The sequence below is a fragment of the Amblyraja radiata genome, chromosome 32 (assembly GCF_010909765.2).
Source record: "Amblyraja radiata isolate CabotCenter1 chromosome 32, sAmbRad1.1.pri, whole genome shotgun sequence".
In the NCBI taxonomy this organism is placed as follows: Eukaryota; Metazoa; Chordata; class Chondrichthyes; order Rajiformes; family Rajidae; genus Amblyraja; species Amblyraja radiata.
The window spans coordinates 14,022,914-14,038,129 of NC_045987.1; the positions used below are offsets into that span (position 1 = coordinate 14,022,914).

At 38.5% G+C, this 15,216-nt stretch overlaps 1 protein-coding gene across 14 annotated transcripts in view; it reads right to left on the reverse strand.

Moving 5' to 3' along the window:
- The window catches only part of rapgef1 (Rap guanine nucleotide exchange factor 1), a 135,800-nt gene that overhangs the window by 25,398 nt on the left and 95,186 nt on the right, over nucleotides 1–15,216 (reverse strand). For 2 of the 14 annotated variants that reach the window (XM_033049016.1, XM_033049017.1), the window contains 6 exons: nucleotides 14,897–15,097; nucleotides 9,130–9,384; nucleotides 5,703–5,795; nucleotides 3,246–3,269; nucleotides 2,916–3,007; nucleotides 571–679 (listed from right to left, as the gene is read on the reverse strand). In XM_033049016.1, the coding sequence (XP_032904907.1) occupies nucleotides 571–679; nucleotides 2,916–3,007; nucleotides 3,246–3,269; nucleotides 5,703–5,795; nucleotides 9,130–9,384; nucleotides 14,897–15,097 (774 nt within the window). The remainder of the gene's footprint in view (nucleotides 1–570; nucleotides 680–2,915; nucleotides 3,008–3,245; nucleotides 3,270–5,702; nucleotides 5,796–9,129; nucleotides 9,385–14,896; nucleotides 15,098–15,216) is intronic. The other 12 variants (XM_033049029.1, XM_033049030.1, XM_033049019.1 and 9 more) reach the window with 11 other exon arrangements.

Below are 15,216 nucleotides of genomic sequence, written 5' to 3' on the forward strand. Positions count from 1 at the left end.
TGCCTCACCTTTTCAAGGTTCCTTTGAGATTAAAATATAGGAAACCTGTTGCCTTTATTGCAGCTGGCACCAATGCAACCATAAATTAACTGCCAATATGAGATTTTGGTTCAATTTAGTTTCTTTCCCTGTCCCTACTTCAGTATTGCTACTGTTCCCAGCCCACCCACACCACACAGGCATGGTTCAATTCCAGCAGCTACACACTACAGCAGTTTAGGAGACCAAATATGGGATTTTGCTTGACTGTGGGCCTATACTACAAAGCAACAACAGACTGGTCTGGATTTGTTGAACAAATAACTTCACTGCAAATAAGCCATGGATGGCACAGGTGAGACAATCAAAGAGTATCCAGACTCCAATGCAAGTTACAACGAAGGAGTAAATCAGGTGTGATTCAAACTACAAGCCTGTGTACTTTTCTTCACCCCAGCCAGAATTTCATCCATCACTCTATCACACTCAGCATTAAATTCATCCGAGGTCACTCACAACAGTCTGCTCACTGATACAACAGTGGATTACTCTATTCCAGGTCGGTGCCAACTATGCTAAAGTATGCTTTACCTCTTGTTTGAGTGTTAGTCTCGCCACAATTTCTTCATGATCTATGAGGGACAATTCATCCGTTTCATCATTTGGATCCAAATCAGATGAATTTTGTGTGTCTGCTCGCCTAAGAGAAAGACAAATAAAACAGAAATAAATCAATCGGCAGCGCATGAGATAGCTTGGCTTCCAACACCAGATAAATAAGGAATACATATAAATTATAATTATCAATTATTCTCTTCTGAAGGAAAGTTCGTTGGATTTCATATCGTCTAAATATACACTATTGTAGCAAGAATATTTGATAGTTTATTTTGATTATAATAATTTAGCTGAGGGGTTGCTCCGCCATGAACGCAAATTAAAGTAGGTTTAACTGTGGAACAGTGGGACGAAACAATATCCTAAATGCCATACAATCATTAACTCTTGGGGTATGACTTTGTGGTCATTTTCATTCCCGTGGACTCCCTCCCCAGAGGCACAATGTAATGGAAATAAATAAATGGGAGTCTGTTAGAAAGGCATGATGTTAATTATGAGATATTTTAATTGACAGATAGACTGGAAAAATCAAAAGGGCAAAGGCAATCTAATGGGGTCACACTGTTTGCAGGATAGTTTCTTAGAATAGCTGGTTTTGAACCAGAGAGCAGGTGTTTTAAACATAGTATTGTGAAAGATGATGGGCTTAATTAGCAATCTCATGCTGAAGACTCCCCCAGGCTGTAGTGATCATAATACAAATGAATTTAATATTCAACTTGAGGGAGAGAATAGGCCAAAGCTTAAGTACAAGGCACATGAAAGAGAAAACTGCCACATTACGTTAAGGGTTCAGTCAGTCTAGATATTGTGACAAACTGTATGCTTTCCAACCATATTGCCCACAGAGCCAATATATCTTTTTCTTCATCTAAATATTCATCTCTTTTCAGTCAGCCAGTTTTTGCTTGCATCATGTAAAATATTTGCTAATTCAAATTCCTTCAAATCCACATTTATATACATGTCAAATATCAGATATGTTGAGACAGATTTCTTTCAACTGTGGCGCAACAATAGAGCTGCTCCTTCACAGCGCAAAAGGATTCGAGCAGAGTTTGTTAATTCCCTCTGCAACCGTATAAGTTTTCTCCAGGTGCTCCAGTTTCCTCCCACTTTCCAATGACGTGCAGGTTTGTAGGTTAAATGGCCTCTGTAAATTGCCCTTTGTGTGTAAGACCAGTGCGTACAGGTAATCGATGGTCAGTGCAGATTCGGGCTGAAATACCCGTTTTCAAGCTGCATCTCTAAACTTAACTAAAGTTATCATAGCTGAAACCTCTCTCTGGTGCGATGACCTACATTCAGTTTGTACTGTAGTGAAAGCTTGAAGCCTAGGCTGATCTGGAACCAAGATGCATAACGGCATTAACAAGACTGCTTCCCATAACTTCTCCTTTCCACCCTTGCCTCTACAGTTGCAGATAATGCAGTCTATGTAAAGGAACCCTCTTATGTTTTTTTGTTTGCATTAATCATCACTACAAACTACAAAACAGACCAAGACTGCTCTTTTGGGCTCTTTAGCCTATATCTTCACATTTAGTTAATACATCATTCGATCCCTACCCCAGCAGTATATTCACCAATATATTCAACAATATCAAATTTTCTTGGACAAATCCCACCATGGCCTTTTCTAATCTCCCCTCCCTTCATACTTCAAATTTTGGCATCCTCTTCCCCATTGGAGTCAGATCTTGCAGTTATCCAATGTCACTTAAATAAGTCTTCTATAAATTCCTCTATTCAGTTGTATATTTACACAAGAATGTGGTGAAAATACACTGATTGCCAAATAAATATAATGCGGTGGTTGATAATTAGCACAAACTCGATGGGCCAACAGGTCTGGTTCCATGTTGTATAACTGCATTACAAAATCTACTTGAGCATTTTAATTTATTTTTAAACAGCGCTTCACAAATTCACAATTGTCTCAATTCAATGCAGTTGGGTTTGTACTCAAATTATTATATTTCTTCTTAGCTGTGATCTTAAAGATAAAGAAAAGTAATATTTTGCTTTGAATCAAATAATAATACAAAATATACACGCTTTCGGAGTATGAACTGGATTTTTCATTATCTATTTAGTTGTCTGTGTCTGAACAAATCCCAAATTTAATGAACACACCTTTTGTTCATTTAATTAAGATTGAAAGCTAAATTGTATCGTGACAGAAGTCGTGTACACACCCTGGTAACAAATGACAGCTCATGGTCAAGTGGATTATTACATTCCAGGAGAATTTTGCAATCATGATTTTTTTTGCTGAATGCCAAGAGTCTAGGTCTTTAAATCAACAATCCCACCTGTCATTTCTTTCTTGGTTTTCCTTTACATTAGTTGATTTGGGGGAATCACTGTGATGGATCTCCTCTTCGTTAGAAGATTCTGCAGGCTCCTGGAATGAAATTAAATTGGTTATGCAATGTGTGGGGAAATATCACTAGGTATTAAATTTTATCAACACACTTTTGAATTATGTTAGAATCATATCATCATCTACAGCTTTTCGACTACATTAGGTATTCTCAAATATTATCTACTACTGATGATAACTGTCTAAAAATGTGCTAAAGCCGCCGAGTACAGTGGTACTAGTGCAATTTAAGACAAATGTTAAAGATGGAATCACTTACAGTATCAGCACACATCGGCATTTCCTGAATAGCCAGAAAGAAAGAATAAAAATGGTCGATGACTAACACTGGGTTGTATTTCCCCAGAAAATGCCAACTTTAAGTGCTAAATATCAATTGGAAACTGTATGATATCCAAAATATGATCCGCAAATAAATAGTGCTGAATATGGACACAGCCATAGAATTATCCATTAAAGTATGGAAAATAATATTTAATGACTTCATGATTGGTCTCATATAGGAACAGTCAAGATGTATCTTTGGCAACTTTGTCAATTATCCAATTGGTTGAAACTCTTTTAAAAAGGTGATGTATTTAGAAATCCATTGGAATCTGTTATATTGATTTTATGACTATTATTTTTTAAACTATTACATAAATCTGCAGAAAACCACTTTTGGAAAATGCTACAGTCAGCACTTACATGAGTGCCAAGAGATATTTAGTACCCAAAATAGCTTAAAAAAATTAGTGTAGTAGTAGAAGCCACTAATACGAGGCATAAAACTTACTGCGATATAGTCCACTGGGGAGTGTAGGGGATAAAATACTTGTTTAGCTTTTGTAGCATTAAATTTTACGCCTATTGTTACCACACACAAGCGCAACACACACTGGATTGTCAAATTGCAGAGTGAGAGCATTTTATCCATAGCTCTATCAAAAGTGAAGCGTTTCCAAAAGGCTGTAGCGCTTACAATAGTTAGCTAAGTATATACAGGTCAACTAATTATAATCCCAAATTAACTGAGTGGTCATTTTGTTCCAAATCTGAAAAAATATTATCTATATTGCATTTAAGACTAATAGGGAGCAGGTTCTTGGAAAAACAGTGATGTGCACAGTCGAGAAACTGGTTAGATTTTAAATATACATCTGGAGATAAAAACTTTAATGGTTTATTTCTCTCAGACAAATAACCACAAACTGGTCACGTTTACTATTCTACAAATGTTTATATAATCCCTCAAAATTGTCAAGCCAAAAGGCTAGTGTAAAAAGATGTATCAATCCATTTTCATCACTGCAGCCATATGAGAAAGTAGTCTAAAGGCCAATAGTCGCTCTCCATGCAAGCAGTTATGTGTAGAGCAGTATGAAGCATGTTAAAAGCACATGTTTTAGAAGCTAAAAGCTACACCATGACCAACAACCGCAGTCTTCTCAACTACAACTTTGAGCATTGACATGAGTACAAAGAGGCAGTTCAGTATTTTGTGTACAGCTAAACCTGATGCAGAAAATGTTTGCGTTAGTTGTGTGCCCTGGAAGAACAAGATTTATTCTGTTCTAAACGTCTTAAATGATGCAATACAAGATGTTTTTCTGCATAAGATAGAGAGAGACGCTGGATACTAATGCCATAACCAAGTTCTTCTTATTCAACCTTGATTAGATGCGGCAAGCAAACAAAGGCAGGCAAAACAACAACTGGGACTTGTTCAATGCCCTTTGACTATTTAATGACACTACCTAAAAGAGCACTGGGAACTTTTGCTCCATTAAAGTTATATTAAAACTTGGTTAAAAAAAAGAAAGATTAAGGAACACCCTAAAGGAGGGACAGTGAGATAAAGTTGTTCAGCGAAAGAATTCCAGCACAGGGTTTTGGCAGAAGATTCCAATGGATGAAACAATTACAGTGAAGAGATGAACAAGAGGGTAACTTAAAAGAAATGTCACAACTCAATTTCTAGGTTGGCAAAGAATAGAGGAGTGTGAGCACAAGAAGAAAACTGAGAACAGAATAAGTGTTTTACTAGAAGTATTGCTTCGTTTTGAGTCATTGTAGATCAAAATCCTAGTGCTGTGTGAATTAAGATACAGGCAGAGGTACTCTTTGTGCATGTGCACCTCACATACAATAAAACGAGCATGGCAACAAGCAGTTCGATGTTTGGCCAATACCTCACTATCACAGCTGTCATATACCAAATGACATTTTTGATGTTTCTGTAAGTATGAAGTAGAATATTTGGTTGCATTGATGTAATGACTATATATTGGAATTGGAAATAGATTTTAGAGATGACTCCAAGACAATGTCGATTTTGAAGATGAAAGCTTAATAAACAGGGACTGCATCTAATATTTTGAAACATGCTTACCTATTTATGGAAGCTGGCCCATGTTTGTTTCAGTCAGCTGCCAATGGTATAAATGCCAATTAGATCTCAATAAACAAAGCCAGGTTATCTTGGTGATAAGAAGCAAAATTCCTAGCTATACCGCACATTGGATTATGGCTGCCAGGCAAATTGGTCATGTGATACCCTACCTTCTTAGTGGATCCAATACTGAAAGACTACAGGGTGAGCAGTTGGTTGATGTTAATTTTATTAATGATGAGTTTCACAGCACAATGAAATGAGCAGCACAATAGAAAACCATTCCAACATGCTTCCCTCTAGAGCCAAGCACCAAAGACTCAACATGCTTCGGATGCTACTTACTGCTTGAGAGTGAGGGAGGTCTCCATTGGTTTGGTTGGACGAATACAGATTAACGTATTCCCCCTCACCAGCATCCTCACTATTGCTCTCGCTCTACAGGAGAGAAGGCCTCAAGATGTTCACTCTCGCTTCAGTGTACAATGGTTTTCAAACTCAAGACAATAATCAAACCAAACCCATCACTCAAACACTGATCTTCAGCTCAATCTCCCATATTTATTTATTCCAAAAGGCACTTGAGATGCTCTGCCACAGTGTTTATTTTTAATGTTAAAAATCTGAACATTAAAGCAAATCAACTGAAGCTTCCATCACCAAAGCTTCTTCCTCCTCCAACCTCACCACCTGTGGAGTGTTCAGGGCAGGGCCAACCCTGCACCATCCAATGCCTTCATGCTGCTGGATCACGGGGTGCAGAGTTCCTGTGAGAAAGGGTCTCTACATCTGTCCAAGTATTGACATATGGGGGAGATTGGAAACACACATGATGATTCAATGTGCAGGAGCAAGCTGGCAAAATCTGTCATTTGAGTTTGATGGTGATCCGCTCAATAGGATCAGATTAATTGTTTCTGGAGTACTACAGAAAAGCAAATATTTGCATGATTAGGTAGATATGAACAGTTAACTGCTGTGATAGGGGGACGTGGGGAAGAACATGAGAGTGTGCAGTATTTAGAAATTCCACTTTAAAATGCTCAAAAGTCAAATCAGCAAATTGACATTTGCAGCTCTCCATTAACTAGAGTCTGATTTTATGAACCTGGTTTTCTGCCAAGAAATGTCACAATGAGATTCAGTATGCTTACAATTAATTTCCTTTCCTTGTGAATCCTCGTGACAAATTGACTTCAATTGATAAAACTAATGCTGCGATGAATTTGGTGAAACTAAGAAGCATAAAAAATAACCCTTAAATTACGTAAAAATCATGGAAATTGCATGCAGACCTAGAAAAAAAAATCTAGAGCATAGTACATAAATAATATGACCAGAAGGTTCAACAAGCCTCTCGCTACATAGTATAATGTACATCTCATCTGTTTGCACAGTTCTTTTCGGAAAAGATAAGACACAACATGCTGGAGTAACTCAGCGGGACAGGCAGCATCTCTGGAGAAAAAGAATGGTGACATTTCAGGTCGAGATCCTTCTTTTCGGAAATGTTTGTTAAAGTATCTCAAAGGCTCTGGTGACATCCATGTTTTTAAAGTTCTACAATTTGTACATCCTGTGAACAACATTCATTTATTCATGAATTATGTTAACTTTTCAAGATTTTCTTTAAAAATGTAAATAATTTGGTGTACATATAGTGGCTGGTGTACATATGGTGTACATATAGCTGCTAAATTTGTATAAGATAATTACAAGCAGTTGAATAAGGGGTGGGAATTAATAAGCTTTGGCTTCTTCCTGCTCCTTTTCGGACACATGATTTCATTTATTTATAGATATTGTTTATGACACTTTATAAATATTTTTGTTTTGTTTTTTGTATGCTGTTTCACACTTGTTTTTTATTCTTTTATATTCTGTTCAAAATAAATAATAAAACAAACAAATAAATAAATAGATAAATAAATAAATAAATAGATAAAAAGCACATCCATGAAAAATCCACATGAAAAACTCAACACTCCCTGAGGATTATTGATCACAAACCTATACCCAGCTGTTACTTTAAAAAAAGTTATTGAATATTTAGCCAGTCTGTATTTCCATGCTGAAATTTAACTGATCCAAACAATGCAACATTTAGAACATTTCTGAACAATCCAAGGAGTTAGTTGGAGTCGCTGATGTACGATACCCAATATTCTCTAATGGTGGTTAAAACTTTTAGTGGAACAATTGAAGCAAGTTCTGCAAACTCTTGTCACCCCCTACTTGTTAAATATGAAAGACTGAACAGAAATTAATAGTGAGAACATATTTCTTCCCAGTATTCTTGTTACCAGCTTCAAGATAAAGGCACCTTTGAGCTCAAAGCTTTACTTAAGATTAGCATCAGTAGAGGGTTTACTCCTCCGAGCAAGACATTTTCTGAAGCTGAACTCTTGTCAGTCGTTTTCATCCACATGAACTTGGTTATTAACACTACTTAATTCACCTCTAATCTCACTTGCAATTGTCACTGCTTCAGTTGATCTCTTCTGCAACTTTCATCTGATTTTTTTTATCTATTTGACCATTCCGTGCCTGCTTGGCCGCATGGTCACGTAAAATTCTTAGTGTTCCAATATAAGTTGTTCCAAGTTTTGTTTGCCTCTTGCACGTTCATGTCCGACCCACATGGCTCCTCTTGACACTCATCAACGTTGCGACCAGTCCACCGCTCCATCGTCTTCCTTCCTAACTGCACCAACGAAGGCTGCATGGCTATTGCCGACTAAGTCCTTGCTCGAGTGGATTTAGCACCCCACTGTGATGTACCAGTTGTCTTGATCTAAATTAAGAGAGTTTTTTCTCTCTAGATCTTCCATAAAACATACCATACAAACCAAGTCTTCAATTGCATGTTCCAAATCTGTTGTTTATAATACTTGGGACTTTGCATTTAAATAGTGCCTCCATTATAATCAAAGCTTAGTTTCAAATTTTGACATCAGATCACCAGGACTAAAACATAACATTACATAAACATAACTAAACATATCCTGACACATTGAAGTTTTGTAGTCAGGCTTATTCAGTCTTGCACCAGTCTAAACCAAGCTGCTATTAAACTATAACATTACCTTCTATTCCACATGATGTCCATAGGTACTCAACTTTAGTATTACACAGAACATTGCAATCCTGATATTTCTATCTCTTTATCTTTTTTTCTCCTCGTTACTCTTCCTCCTTGTAGGTACACACTTGCTACATACCATTCTGGTCTACCTTGTCTCATTAGTATATTTCTTATTGATCATAATCCCAAATATTATAATTCGCATCATTTCATATTTAGGATTTGGTGCAGCACACATCACAAGTGTGGAAGCAAAGAATGCTTGGTGTGGCAAATAAGTGGTGGTTTGGACTGCTGGCATTAGCACTTTGATGGCATCCAGCAGATGGTATTTGACTGTAACACACCTGACGGGTTTGCTCAGTCAAGATATGACGTGCTGAAATAACCATTAAAAAAAACCAAATCATTGATGCTGCATTTCTTACCAGCATACAATTTGATTATAAACACCAAATTACTGAAATCAACCTTTTCAAAAATGAATACCACACTGGAGATGATCTTCATTTGAACAGAGAGCACATTAGCATACTTTAAATGTAGAATGCTAATTTAATTGGTTTTAAGTTGGAGAATAATTATAAAGATATCAACCAAGTTCTTCTACGTCAGTTGCAGATTTAGGACCTTTTATCACAAGTTTAGGTTTTGAAAAGCACTGAAGTATTCATAAGCAATTCTCACCGAAGTAGTTTGGAGAGAGTTAGGAAAAGCAGACTCAGGAGGGAGGCAGACGACAACAGGCTTTGCATTATCATGAGAGCAGTCCAGCAGTTCCGCAGCTTTCACTATGCTAGCTGAGCCCGGCAAAGTTAGATCGGAGCTCCTCGATTGATGCACAGCCGGAAAGTGGGAGGAGATAGTGCAAAGAGAAGGAGATGCAGAGGTATGATGGTGAGGAACAAAGTCCTGCGAATAGGATCTAAAAACCGACTTGAACTGAGGAGAGAGAAAGAAAGAAAAAGGAAAGGTTCATAGGTCATTTATAAAATTCTGGCAAATGCACTGTGTGCAGGTCATTTAAAAGCACTTTAAGGAAAACTTCTCCCTCCCACTTCCTGTCCCTCGGACTACTTTCTCCCTAGTAATCAATTAATCAGATATACTGGGCTGCATTTTCCTAGGACAACATTTCAACTCTTGTTTGTTCGGACCATAGGTTTATACATAACAACCAATCAAGTGATAACCCAGCTTGTTTAGTTTCAGATAAATGTGATGTAATCATGGTCAGTTCAAAATAAATTCAATCACATGCTTGATATAATCAGATTGAAAATGTTAATCATTCCAAATTTGCCAGTGAGGATTCATGAGGTAACTTTCAAACAAAACCAAGACACGTTTCTCACAGAAAGCTTGCATGCACTCAAGAGAGACAATCTCGTAGATTTATATACCAGGAAATAAAAAAAAGATAATACTCAGATCAGACAGCTTCCGTGAAGAGGGAAAAGGTCAACATTTCAGGTTGATGATCTTTTTGGTTCTTCATTGATGACTCCAAAATGAGTGGTATTGTAGACACTAAAGATGGTTAACAAAAATTATAGCAGGATCTCGAACAGCTGCGCAAGTGGGCAGAGGAATTGCAAATGGAGTTGAGTGCCGGTGCAGCGCGGTCAGTGACTCCGGGTGGGCGGAGGGACCAGACAGTCCCCAACACTGCTGCAGCTGACAGGTACGTTGCCGGGTTTTCGTCCCCGTGTGTGCGCTGCCCGGAGCCGCGGCCCCGCTCCACCCGGCCCCGTGTGTGGGCGCTGCCGACCCACAGCCCGTGACAGTGCGGCCTCACAGGGGGAGACGGGGTGGGGGGCGGCTGTGGCTGGACAGCGCTGACCCCGGAGGGAGAGTGGGGGCTGTCGCGAGGGATGCGCTCCTTCCGCCGCTTACACCTTGGTGCTTGGCTTCAGAGCGCTCAGTCACCCTCCAGCCCTGGGCTGTCATGGGCCAGGACCTGCCCTCAATCTGCCAGCATGCTGCTCTTTCGCAAGTCAGTGAGCAGCAGTGATTTTAGCGGTTTTCACACGGTTACCCCTATTCCCACAAATTTTTACAGCGCAAAAATTGACCATTTTGGCCGTTTTTAAACAGGTAAGAACGTGTGTTGCATGTGTTACTAGTGTATGCCGGAAGCTGCCTTGTACTCCAGAAGGATTGAGCTACTCCGTGTGTCACGCCCTTTGACCTGATGACCTGCAACCACCCTATTGTGCATGCACATAAAAGATAAACTGGTTCCAATTTATTCCTTGATCTTTGAGTTTATTATTGGCACAATTGATAGCAACCAAGACAAAGGGCGAAATCTAAAGTGGAACAGAAACTCCTTTCATACTATATATACAACACTAATCTATCATACAAATATTATCATTTTTACAGGAAATATTTAGATTAGTACAGTGCATGAGCATAGCTGGAGCTGTGTCTACAATCTGCCTAACAGATCAGCAGATTCATTTGAAATCTGTCATAGTGTGGGAAGGAAATTGAGAAATGGACTTTGCGTGACCTTGCTTTACTTAGCTTGATGTTTCAATCCTTAGAATCAACACTAAAGACTACACATTTACACCGACATAATTGATCACTCCCCTCCCCCTATGACATTTATGCCAATATCACTTCACTTAGCCTAGTGTCAAATGTTATTCATGAGAAGTGCCGTAAGACATCCAGCTGATTAGAGATGCTATATAATAGGTCTACAATAGATGTGAATAATTGTCACTTTGAACGAATTAGCTGAAGATTGCTGTTGAAAATTACCTAGAGTGAAACATCCCGATGGAGAGCTGACATTATTCACATTCCCATCTCAATGCTGTAAACTAACTGTACGTTCTATACATAAGTCCACAGACGGTTAAAGGTGACAATTGTGTCCACTCAGATACTGAACCTTACTGATTGAAAAATGCAAAAATCTGAAAATCACCAATGTAAACACCTAATGTGTAGATTTACAAAAATCTGTGTGGCCTCCCCAAATGTGGGATGATGAATTAAGCATCATAGTCCATTAAGAACCAATAGCCACTAGTAATTTCTTGCAATCGTGATGTAGAATTTTTTGTAAAAAGAACACCCCATATTTTTACAATTAGATCTCGTGAGCAGTAGATAATCCAATATATTTTCAATCTAGTATATTCCATACTGTTTTTCTGTATTGAACATTAACCTATTTTAATTCCTTTCCTTGATTTCTTATATTTAGCACCAAATTTTAAACGTTGGACATCGAATCTGTCCAATTTATTCCAAATAGTACGCATAAATTAAGTACTGTACACTATAAATAAATCAGCTAATCTGCTGCTTTAATTTCACTTTTCATCCAATGTAGTCAGATTTTCCTTCATCTATCTCAAATGTACTTTTTTAACAGAAGAAAATTCCAAGTGTGCACTCTGCAGAAACTACTGGATGGCATCAGAGTAAGAAAATGACCCCGTACATGTATCTCACTTTAAAAGAAAAAAAACTGCATCCAATATAAATTAGAAAACGGAAGCATCCAAGCACTGAATGTTGAGAATAATCTACAAATATGTGGCAATCATTTGTGGCCTTTTTCTCCAGTCTTTAACCATGCTGTGGACAACTAAACGTTGTCAAGATCTCCAGTCTAAATTCCATCATATATACATCACCAAGCCTGTCCTGATCAAAGGATGAGACAGAGTTTCTTCCCACAGGCCATCAGGACTGTAATTACTGTTGTGTCTTTAAAAAAAAATGTAAATACTGATTCTGTTCTGTTTTGCACAATCCCGCAGGCATTGCCACTTTCATTTCACTGTACATCTTGTATGTGTATGTGACAAATAAAGTCGACTTGACTTGAATAATGCAATCACCATTCCCCTATTAGGTGCAATTCCTGAATATCCCACGCATTTTGTGTTCACCCATATACCAATGTGATCTCAATGCAATTTTATTGCCAACACTAAACTTGATGCAGTGGTTCGAGAGGCTGGTCATGGTGCAAATCAACTCGTCTCCCAGACACCACTGCAAATCTTCCACCACCACCCATCTCCCTGGCCCGACACCCATCCTTGAAACATCTGGATAATAAGGACACCTGCATCAGTTCTACCTTCGACACTGTAATTCCCCAAATTCCACAATTAGCAAAGATAGATGACAAAACATCCTCCATAATAATTCTCAACACTGATGCCGCACAAGGCTGCTTTCTCAGCCCCAAACTGTACTCCCTATATGTCCAAAACTCTTGCAAATTCTGCTCCAACTACATATACATGTCAGCAAAACTAAGGAGCTGGTTACTGATTTCAGGAAGTGGGCTCATGCCTCAGTCTGTATCAATGGTGCTGAAGTGGAGATGGTCAAGAGTTTCAATTTTCTGGGTGCAAATATCACCAACTGGTCCTGGTCCAACCACAATGACACTACAGCTAACAACGCACACCAAATCCTCTATTTCCTTAGAAAGCTAAAGAAATTCAGCATTTCTTCAATCACACTCACCAGATTTGGTGGATGCACCATAGAAAGCACCTTATCAGGATGTATCACAGCTCAATTTGACAATTGCTGTGTCCAAGACTGCTGGAATTTGTAGAGTTGTGCATTAATTCCAGTCCAGCATATAAACCAGCCTCCTCCCTTCAACTCCATCTACACATCTATAGGTACTCCCTTCAACCAGCCTCCTCCCTTCAACTCCATCTACACATATATGGATACTAGAGAGGGGAGAATGTAAAAGGGAACAAAAATGAGGGGGGGGGGGGGGGAGGAAGGGGAAAGCAGGAGGCAAGGTTTACCTGTGGGTATGTGGAACTAGAGGTCATGATCCCACTAAATGGCAGAACAGACTTGAGAGACACAGTGATGACTTTTGCTCTCAACTCAATTTGATACCTTTGCAGAAATCCTACTGATACTTTATTAACATAGATATTACTAACATCAGAGTTACTCCATTTTGCCTTTGGCTTCTTTAAAGAAATAACTAAGGGATGTTTTGCTTTGATCATTTCCTTCTTGGAGTTTTGCAAATTATTCGAAATGCAGTAGTTTGAGGGAATATTCAAGCACAAATAGTGGTTTAAAATGAGTTACTTCAATAATAACAGCAATGTCTCAGGTGGAATCGATAGTTGCTTTTGACCAAAGCTGTTGTCAGAATCTTAATCCATTCTGTGGTATCAATTTCTAATTATCACAGTTTTGTTCCAACACAGCAATCTGCAATGGCAGGCAAAACCTATTTCAACCGACCCTTCACCTGGAATAAATTTAAATCCATATATTCAGAAATTTGAAGTTAACAAATAATATTCTCACTTAATAAAAAAAAATCATCAATATTGAAAAGCGTAATGTGATGGAACAGGTGAAGAAACCCAGGCAGTCTTAATCCTTAAAAAATCAATTAGTTGCACTTACAGGCATTGGTAATTAAGTATAGCAGGACAAATGTGAAGGAATGCCTTGCAAGCGCTCACAAAGAGAAATCCATGAATGAATTTTTTTTCTCACTACACACGACAGAGAATGCACGAGTCATGCTTTGGAACTGATCCACAAATACAGCAGCCTGCAAAGGTTGTAACGTTCAATTGTCATTCCCTCCCTCCTATGAGCTTATACATGTGGCTCGCAAATTAGGGAAATTCAATTAAAAGGTTTCAGTTGAGTAATAAGATATGAATTCATTTCACAAGAAACAATACAGTAAAGCACATCAAACACAAAAATAGAGGGTGCAACTTCCATCGTCACCAAAATATGAACCACATCAAATTGTTATTCTGCAAAGTACATTCTGTAAATAACAAATATGAACAAACTGTTCAAACAATGCAGATTCTTATACTGTTAGCTAGTCTTGAAAGTGGATAGGAAAGCTTTCACGACCAATACAGGATAGGAAAAGATTGCAAACGAGGCGAAACTTCCAGGCACCGCTGCCACAGCATCAACAAAATCATCTCATAATGTAATAAATGCTGTCTTAGAACGTAACCTTAATTCATATAAAACATGAAACTTATGTTTAAATATTATAGGAACCTTTGGTCACTTTGGTAATATGACAGTTCAATTGCTTGCAAAAAAAAATCCAGACAGTACTCTGCAGCTTATATAGGCATGTTAAATAAAGAATTGGAGTGTTTTGTAAGACGGCCCAATTTCAATTTTAATAACAATTTCAGGTAGGAATCTGGAGCAAGCTGCCTATCCTCCACAGCTTGGCCCCAACTGTTTAATTACATATTTACAATTCAGGAAAAAGCAAATAAAATTCTTGATCACCACAAATTAATAGCCATCAAGATTCAGAAATTAGTACAGAGCATAATTTTTTTGAAGAGAAAAATAATGACAACCAAGTATGGCATTTTGTTTTGATCAGCAGAGGCAACTGAAGAAAGGCACACACACAGCAGATCACAAGGCCACTCACCGAAGATGAAGATAAGGAGCTGTGACGACTCAGGAAGGAATTGGAGACAGACATGCTGATACTGGCAGCAGTATTGGCGTCCTCAGGCAGGACAAGCACCTTCGACTGCTGAAGATAGAAAGAAGAGGAGGAGAAAGAGAACGAGGGAGAGAATGAGAACGAGGATGAAGCGTAGGAGGATGAAGAGGTAGCAGCGTATGCCTGTGTGGAATATCAGGCAAGAGAGAGAGAGAGAGAGAGAGACAGAGACAGAGGCAGAGGCAGAGAGAGAGAGAGAGAGAGAGAGAGAGAGGCAGAGAGAGAGGCAGAGAGAGAGAGAG